The sequence below is a fragment of the Acyrthosiphon pisum genome, chromosome A2 (genome assembly GCF_005508785.2).
Source record: "Acyrthosiphon pisum isolate AL4f chromosome A2, pea_aphid_22Mar2018_4r6ur, whole genome shotgun sequence".
In the NCBI taxonomy this organism is placed as follows: domain Eukaryota; kingdom Metazoa; phylum Arthropoda; class Insecta; order Hemiptera; family Aphididae; genus Acyrthosiphon; species Acyrthosiphon pisum.
In genome coordinates, this window is record NC_042495.1 from 118245224 (window position 1) to 118255554 (window position 10331).

At 29.6% G+C, this 10331-nt stretch overlaps 1 protein-coding gene across 1 annotated transcript; it reads right to left on the reverse strand.

Annotated features, from left to right (window-relative positions):
- Positions 1-2867: 2867 nt before the first annotated feature.
- On the reverse strand, positions 2868-8373 carry LOC100570391 (fatty acyl-CoA reductase wat). The gene is made up of 4 exons (XM_003242260.4): positions 8152-8373; positions 6405-6668; positions 5620-5877; positions 2868-3152 (listed from the first exon to the last, which is right to left on the reverse strand). Exons 1-4 carry the CDS (start codon positions 8295-8297, stop codon positions 3059-3061), a joined length of 762 nt encoding a protein of 253 aa, XP_003242308.1. The 5' UTR covers positions 8298-8373; the 3' UTR covers positions 2868-3058.
- Between the last annotated feature and the right edge of the window lie 1958 nt (positions 8374-10331).

A 10331-nucleotide genomic window follows, 5' to 3' on the forward strand; every position in this document is an offset into this window, starting at 1 on the left:
TCGTTTCTTCTAATTATATATATCCTATAAGAGGATGCTACCCATGCATTTGCTTTCACAGTCTTACGTACGACAAAGCAAATTTTCGTTCACTAGTTTCAGTAGTTTGCTGGTAGTTTTGATATTAGAGTGATTTAACCTATAATCATTTTTTTAGATAATAACGTTATCTGTGCTTAAGCGTTGACTTTTATTTGATATTTTAATTTTCATGCGAGATATGAGCTTGAAAATTTAAATTTCGAAAAATCGGCAACGCTTAAACACAGATAATATTCTTACCTATAAGTTTTATAATATAATACCTATTGGTCAATTCACTATAGTATCAAAACTAACTGCACACTATTGAAACTAGTGAACGACAATTTGCTATGTCGACTGCGTATGTAAGACGAAGTCAATAAATGTATAGGTAGTCCTCTTAAGTGTAATAATTATCAAATAATTTGTGCTTAGCTGTTACAGTTAATCTCGGATTATAATTTATTATTAAATGATTGTAAAAATGAATATTATCTCCCAATTTTTATAACCGATTATAATAATTTATGTCTAAATAATAACCGATTATAGTGTAAAAAGTATCGATTATAACCGATTATAATTTTTCTTTTGATAATAATCGATTATAATTTATGAATACAAAATAACCGATTATACTAAGTAGGTATCGATTATAACCGATTATAATCGAAAACACTTTCTACATATCGATTATATGAATACAAAATAATCGCGCAGCCCTATCCGAGACCGCATCAAAACGCATGAAATTCACAGGTACAAAATACACCAGGGATTACTCTTCTTCATTGATAACGACGGAAGAGAGAAACTCATGCTCCCCAAAATTATGGTACAAAACATAGTGTTAGAAACTCACGAATTATTCGGACATTTTGGAGCAGCTAAAATACACGACATGCTCCGAAGAGAATATCAAATACACAAGATGTACCACACCATCAAACAAATAATCAAGCGATGTGATTTATGTCAAAGAAGCAAGATCCCAAACCAAAATACTAGGGGACCGTTGATGGCAAACATTCCCGAGAAACCCAAAGAAAGGATTTCACTGGACTTGATGGGGCCGTTACCAAAAGGACAGTTTGGAAACCAATACATTTTAGTATTATTGGACCTATTTACGAAACGTGTACAAATTTATGCTATGAGAAAAGCAACGGCCGGGAATATATTACGAAAACTTCGAGATAAGTACTTACCTGCCTTTGGTCCAGTACAGAGCATTCTCACGGACAACGGTACGCAGTTCCAAGTCTGGGAGAAACAGATGAAATTATGGAAGATACGCCACCTCGTCACAACTACCTATCACCCCAAAGGGAATCCGGTTGAAAGGACGAACCGGGAAATAGGTCGTATACTACATAAACACTATATAAATCATAGCTCCTTAACCAAAAGTCGAATAACGTTGATATCGGTTCCAATCGACACAGCGCAAAGCCCTCTATAAGGCTCGACCACAAAAACGGCTCGACGTGCCGAAAAAAAAGTGTCCGTGCAGAAACACCCCGAAAAACGCAAATTTTGAACTTTCGGGGCCCCGGAAGACTGGGAAAAATGTCTCGTACAGTCTCGACACAAGACGCCGAATTTCATCACCAACCTACATACTATAAGAAAGCTTGAGTTTCAGAAACGTGGGACGACACCTCGAGTTTTTCAGAAGTAACTTTGAGGGGGGGAGTCAAAAGTACCCCGACTATGTGGGGGCTTTTTCAGAGGGTTTATAAACAAAATTGTTCGTGGTAAAACGGGGTAACCATGTAGAATCCGGACCGAGATATACTTAAATCAAAAAAAAAGAGTGGGGGGGGGGGGGGTAACTTTTGGTATATTGGTCACGTGGCCGCCCACAACCCATAGCCCTTTACAAAATATAGCTACGACAATCCGCGGCTGCGCACACGGACATGTATACGTTCGCGTTTGTACGATCGGCGTTCGTACGGCCGCCCGTTCACTTTTTTTTTCCTCACTACCCTACGTAAAGAAGTTTAACTTCAAAAAAATTAACTTTTTAACTTAATTTTAACTTTTTAACTAGTTATTGTCCACCTTTGATTTAAACCATAGAACATAGACCTTTTATAAGTCTATGATTTCAACGAACTATTATAGTAGCCAGTAGGTACCTATGGATTTAAGTGATTCAAGTTTTCATAATTCATTATCATTATACGATCGTTACCTATTTATCGGTAGGTAATATTGGTACCGACCGCAATTGGATTATCAACCCAGATAATGACCTTGGCCAATATTGGTAGGCATATGAAAAGGTCATTTTACACGCAATTGGTAAACTCCCTAAAAAGGTATCGTTGATAACGAACGTTCGCAATCGTGTTTTACCCATAAAAAGCCACCGAAATGGAAATGTGTTCTCTTCAGTGCCGCCTTGCGCCGTGCAGTGTATAGTAATGTTATCGCGTCTTCGTCAACATTTAAGCTTCAATGTCATATTATATTATATAATGAGGTGTGTACCGAAGGGCTAAGGTAAGAATAGCAACTATCAGAACTTATGTCATTATCATCACTATTCTATAAAGTACAATATTAAAAATATGTGTAGAGGTGTTGGCCTTTACGATGTATTTTTTATTTAAAATTCTCATTGTATAACAGTATATATTTTCCATTGACATCAACAACAAAAACACAACACTGGTTTGTCATCTGCATAAATCTTTCTGCGTATTACAGTGAGTAGTGACCGGCATCTTTGAAAAATATACGCTGAAACACCACCACTATGTATGCTGTATATTATATTATTACCACTATAGGTATAGGTTAGGTTAGGTTAGGTATATTTATGAAATGAGAAATATGAAGACTGATTTTTTTTTTTTTTAAATAATTATAATACATTAGTTACACGTAAATAAATAATATTCCCATAGTGTAATTATATGCGAATTACAATAGTAAGTAAGTACAGAACAATTATTGATGTTTTCTTAAAAAATATCGGGTCGATGAATATATCACATGCATTTATAATAATATTATATTTAATTTAAAATGTACATATATATCTTATACACATCCAACACAATTGTAATATGAAATAGAAAAATAGAACGATGCAAAATTTATGCAACCAGAACAACCTGAAAAATTAAAACAATAAATAAATCAATAAACATGTAAATATTGCTATATCTAATACTGATGTTTTAGGCATGTTTTCGGCGGTTAGCCGAAGAGCGTTAGTATTATGTTAAAAAAAAAATTAATGCGTTATTGAGTAAATCTCTATACGTTCAATTGTAGTTCACCTTTATAATATATTTATTGGGGGAAGCGCATTGAAGCTTTTCAGTGTTAAGAAGCTACCTATATATCATGTTTTATTTTTATAAGGTGATGCAGTGAATATTTGTACGATTCTGCAGGGGTTTAAAATAAAAATAATTTAAATAAATATATAGTTTTTAGTTAAAAAACATTAACAAAGCATAGATAAGAGAACTTAGAGAAATGAATTTAGAGAATTTATAGGTACCAATAAGAACGGTTTTTGGCGTATTTACATCATAGGTGCATAATATGAGACAAATGCGTCAAAGCTTCAAAAAAAATGGATAACCGAATGTAAAGCATTTTATATACTTTATATACCAGATATTTAATATTTTTTGAACTGAATATTAACTATCAAATAACTTTGAACGAATATCTATAGGATAGTACCTATGTACAACAAGCTATAATAATAATTATTTTTATATTTTATTGATTCGTACCTCTGTGGTAGATACTATTATGCTGATTGATTTGGTTTTTTTTTTTTGGTATCGGTTCAAATATGGGTTTAAAAATAAAAAAATTTAAAAATACATACTAATCGGTATCAAAATGTTTAGAACTTAGGTTAAAGGGAAGTGACAGTTTACAATTATGTATCTACAAATTATTATGTGAAATAACATAGTAATAGTAGCTATTATATTTTATAATATTTAAATGATATTATAACTACCTAACGAGTAAGTATAATTATGTAAGTAATTATTTATATAAAATTCATATTACAGAGGGCCATTATAATATTTAATAATATGTATATAATTTAGGTAGGTATAGGTACCTATATAACCTACTGAGTGTCCGGTGTACCTACTTATAAATAGTAATTTGTTAATATTATATAATATAATACTTAATAAACATAATATCATAGAAATCATGTTACGAGGTAAAACTGAAATTAGCAATGCAAACAATTTTTTGATTAAGTTTCTACATTTGGCACGTTTATTTCCAAATTTAATATCTGAAATTAAATTGCTAGGGACAATATGATTTTGGTGCTCTTATAACAATATTATATTATTTTATATTATATGAGCGGTCAGCAATTTATTGGCCGCATATTTTTACCAACCTGCTACGTAAACAAATTAAAACTACAATAAAACTATACAATTTTTTAAGAGTACCAGAAATTGGGCCACATGTTTATAACTTAATTAAAATGACTTATAACTTTGTAGGTAACTGATAAATTACATTTAATATAAATTGATTAAAAAATTTTCATTAAGTATTCATTTAACTAAGTCACGAAATTATAAAATTTAACAAAAATATGTATATTAAAATTATACACAGTCGTGCAATTATAAATGTTATAGTAATTATATTAATAATACGCCAAAGACAACAAACTATTTTTAGAAATAATGAGATATACCTACAGCAGATTGTACAAAATCAAACTTTCGTAGGTAGATATTTCTTCATTTCATTTAGAATATACTAATATTATGTTTGACTAAAGTCAGTTTCCTGACCTCCTGATACCTATGGTTCTAATATTTTAATGTGCAATATACATTTGTACTTGCAGTAAAACATTTAAAAATTATGGATATTTTGACGTGATGTAGTGAAGTTTTTTTTTAAATATGAATGAATAGATTCGAAGTCATTAGTCGTTTGTGTTATAATTTCAGGACGTAAAGCACGTCATAATTTATGTGTGGAGGAAATTTCGCATCGTCATACAATTTAATAAGTAATGGCCCAATTACGGTACTCGTTTTTTAAATAAAGTTTAACTATTGTGGCCCATTTTATAGGCTTTCTATAGGCACATTTTATTATTATTTAATTTTGGTGCTCATATAAACCAATTATTCATGTTTATCCATTTCCAGAAAAAAAAAATTTAAAACCTTATGATTATAACATTTAATCAATGTACTATAATATTGTGTGCCTATGAATAGCGCTTTGAATTTGTAAATAACCGCAAGGTGAAATAAACAGTGATAACCTTATATTATAGACGATGAGAATATTATAAGTAAACAGTTTCTTTTAAGTTTTAATTGTGTATATGGACTTTAAATAACTATAATTTAATTGTAAAATTTATTTTTGACTTTTGTATAATATTTAATCATTTAATTTTTTTTTCAAATATTCTAGTATGGGTATGCTCGATATGTAATTTTTTTTATAAACAATAGTTTGCATTCGTGAATTGTAGTACATTATGAAATATAATTATTCATGATGAATGAAACTATACACTAAATATGATATTCGTACATATACGTAAATACATACTTCCGGTTTTTAGATCTCGCTTTGTCCAGATTACTAATTTCTTCTTTTAGTATGTGTTTTCTAATCCCGTAGTAAGAGGTTTTTATATATGATTTCCAGTCGAAATTGACCATGCCGAACTCAAATCGGTCGCGGTCTTCTATGCTTAGTGACGATAACAGTTTGACGGTATTGCTGTTGTCAAATTTCCATTGGTTCGTACTAAACACGCGAACTAAACCCATCATATTTTCTGCTTTCGCATACATTTTCAACATTCTGTACAAAAGTATTTTTAAATTGTAATAATATTAATAACATTATAGGTTGCCACCTATTTTTACTTGTGTATTATTGAAATATGAAATATAATTTATTGTTAATAGATGGTTATTATTTTGTAAACTTGGCGTAAAATTAGAAATACAAATTATCAAACGCTTATAATATTACGTATTAGGTACAGAAGTTACAGGGTTTGACAGAACAATTCGTTCGTGGTTTCTGCAGAAAATCATATTTACTGTACAATTTGAGTGATCGCAATAGATACATTTTACTATTTAACATGAAGTTGTAACTCTTACGAGACAAAAAGAAACAAAAGTATAACTTCTAACTTCATATTTAACTTACGATATCGTTTGTGTAAGCTCTTAACTTATAAAGTATTTATAATATTAATTAATTTGTAAACGCAATAATCAATGATTATAATTAATAGGTATATATAATTTTATGATTTTGAAGAAGATAAATAACAAATTAATTAATAAAATAAATAAATAATGCAATAAATCACTTACTTGGGACTTTTTCCGCTTATGATTAACAAAAAGTCGACCAATGCTGCCGGTATCCGGTGCAGGAAAAATTTCAAAACCATGCCGATCCACAAGTTGGTGTACACAATGAAAAACCCGTACCACATTGACTGCAAAGGTGGTGACTCGTAGTAATGTTCAGACGTTCCTTCAATATATTCCTTCGATGTTATCGGGCTATCAGCGCTTGAAACGTAATTGAAGATTTTTGGTTGTTCATATTTTGTGTAATCGCAGTCTTGATGTCTGCAAATGATCGTAATTATTAAATTATATACCTACAGCAACGCGCGTGCACATAAATACAAAATATCAAGGCTGGGCATTAACGAGTTAAAAATTAAAATTAAGTTAAAACGTTAAGTTAATTTTAATTAAGTTAATAAACTCGTTACTTTTTTTTCAAATTAACTTTTAACTTAATAAGTTACTTTTTTTTCAAGATTAACGTGTTAACTTCAAGTTACTTTTATTTTAAAAATATCTAAATTAAGTTAATTTTCGTCCGAAGAATAATGCAAATTTTTGAATGTGTTTTTACTTTGATGTATCATTTTAAATCTCCCCAGTAATTTTCTTGGACGTAAAGAAAAACGGAACTTTTCTCCTTTACGGGACACCCCTTTTTTTGGGTTTTTTTTGGGGGACTTAGTCATTTTTTGGGTAAAAAAAATGTTGGTGAAATCAGAATTTGGCGCACGAAGTTATTCTCGAAGTTATAGCCAATTGAAGTTTTAACTTTATATAATAACCCTTAAATACCTATAATGCTTGACTTCTCGATACGCTTGCTCGATAATTAAAATCGAAAGTATCCCTCTATTTGCTGTGTAAACCACCACTGGGCCACAACTGGGCCCGCTTGGAGACGTGACATTTATAAGTTATCAAACTTATTATATACTAACTTTGAAGTGTCATAACTTCGAAACTAAGTCTGATCCCCAAATTTCAACTTCACCATCGTTTTCAGCGTACTTAACTACATAAGTAGGTATAAAAAAAAAAAAAAAAAAATGCAAAAAAAAAGGTGTCCTTGAAAGTAGAAATATACCAGAAAAACTATCTAACAAACCATATTATGTGTCTGGAATTTTTATTTTTGCAAATTAGTAAATTTTAACTTAACACTAAGTTAAGTTACTTTTTTTTTAAATTTAACTTTTAACTTAACGAGTTAACGAAAAAAATACGAGTAACTTTTAACTTAACTTAACTTAATTATTTTAAAATAACTTAACTTAACAAGTTAAAAAAATCGTTAACTTGCCCAGCCTTGCAAAATATTATAATACACTTTATCATAATATAGCTCTCCCCTTTATATGTCTACGTGTTAGGGAAATATTTTGAAAAATCTATACATAATTTTTCCCAATTCGAGCACTGGGTGTAAGTATATCATAATATGATATTAATTATAATATTTATAAAGTTAAATAATACATTATACAATGTACATAGTACACACATTTGATAGATTTTTATTATAATATCATAGCCCACGGAGATAAAATTTACCTCCACAAAATTATTGGATTAATAAATTAATTTTAATTTTTTTTTTTGCTGGGGGCTTTGTTTTAATTTAACTTTAAATTGAATATAATAATTATTGTGGTGCTATAATAATGTTTCATTAGAAGCACGTCATAATACAAATTCAATTACTTCATTCATATTTTATTATTAATTATTGTTATAGTATAATAATATTATTGTCATCTACCTTATTACGGTATCCCACATAACACTGATCAGTGCGTTGGCAGTATAATCCGCTGGGATTATATCGGTTACTTTGTCTATGGCGAGGTTGATCGTTCTCAAGAATCCGACCATGACACCTGTTAATACTCCTGTGGGTCCGTTCATGTTTTCCAACCATCCTGGTTCCGGTTCGGACTTCGTGCATCCGACTATAAAATATTATAAAAACAAATTGTATACTTATACAAAATAAAACAATATTACGAGTTTATATAATTATTCCATGGTTTTTTGAGTTACTATTCATATTACAAATTTCAAAATATATATGTTATAGATAAATATAGTTAGTTAAACCATAGATTAATTAATATATTACTACCTATATTTAATCTACGGTTAAACGGCCTTAGGAAAAACAATAAAGTGTGTTCACCGATGTTGCTGATTAATACTTTGCCATTCTTTTAGTGATTTCATTAAATTTTACAAAATGTACCGTATAGCCACTAAAAAAGTATTCAACTGCATGATACTGCGCTAATAATATGTTCCCTGATAATATGTTTAAATTGTACCTACGTAAAACGTGTTTATAATCGATTAAAATTAAACAATTTAGAGGTTAGAAGATAAGCTTGGTAAACAGTTTACTAAATATTATGTGATTTCATTATTTTATTTTTAGTCTTATTGACAACCTCTGGTTGAAAACTCATTTTTGTTGTTTTTTAAATAATATAATCTTAAAAACTATAAAAAACATTTATTGCGGAAATAATTATTTTGAGTTTATAAAAGCAGGTAAGTGGATGTCACTCTTCTGTACAGTAGATTAAAAGTGGGTCATTATATAATGGATTGTATTAGACTTGAATTCAATGATATAATATCAATGTATAAGGAAACGATTCTGAGTGAAGACGGTTTGTCAGTCTGGATATTTTATATTATTATTTATTTTATCGTGTAAGTTGAATTGATATTATAATTTTTTTTTCGTTTCTATGATGATAAGCAAAGCGTTAGAAATTAAAATCCTATTTTTAGCGTTTTTTCGTAATTTTCGGTGGTTTTTCCCGTGGCATTAAATAACTATTGATAAAATTGATAAGGTACTATGTGTTGAAATCGAACCACTCCTTTTGGTAGACATTTTGTGTACAGGATATAAAAAAAAAATTTTTAAAAAAAATGAATATCATTGTAAAACCACTAGGTTACTCGATCCGCTCAATATCTAAAATATACCTGAATAAATAATATTATAATCTTTACTATAAATTATAAAAGCAAGTCCAGATTTTGTGTCACGGGTTGCCTCAAAAACGACTTGACCGATTTAGCTGATTCTTTTTTTGTTATGTTCGTAATTGTCAAGAAAAGGTTCTTATGAAAGAAAACTTTACCGGAAAAGTACCGGAAAAGTAGGAAATATGGACGTAAAAAATGCAACAGTGGTGCCATCAATACAGGAAAAAAATTAACTAAATAATATTATATTTTTGTTTATTGTAAGGTTGCTATTGGTTATGACTGTTGTAGTTATAGTGGTTAATTTTGAAGAATTTTATTAAAATAAAAAGAGGAAATCAAATCTAGGCCGCTCCACAAATGGTGTTAAGATGAAGCACTTATCTAGGCACAATATAGTTGAAGATGAAATTAATAACATGTCCGCTGTATAAGAATTAAGTAAAAACAAAAAACTTGGTATAACTTTGATACTTTAAACTCTTAAACAAACTTAATTTGTTAAATTATACGCTTACGTACAAAAGGCTATAATATGACATAAGTACCTACTAATGGTGCTCGTATTTGTCCTATATCGTAGTTTACCCTTTCCTAGTGATAATGCCATTGAAACATGCTTGATTAGGTTATTTTTATGTTTATATTATCTTTTTAGCAGTACTGTTGACATCCTGTTTATCAACGCGATCTCTAGTATATTATGATGGTGGAAAATAATGTGTAATTTATCCTAATATATATATATGTATAGTGTATACACTTAAATTACTCAAACGCTGTATATATTAATATTATTATAATTAATATTATATAATATCTAGAAGATGATTTACCCATTTTTCCAATACGCGGTATTGTATGATAATCCTACCATTTGATCTTTTATCGTTATATGTGATTTTGCTAGCCACGGCTGCGTTTACTATTGCAGAATTCTAATCG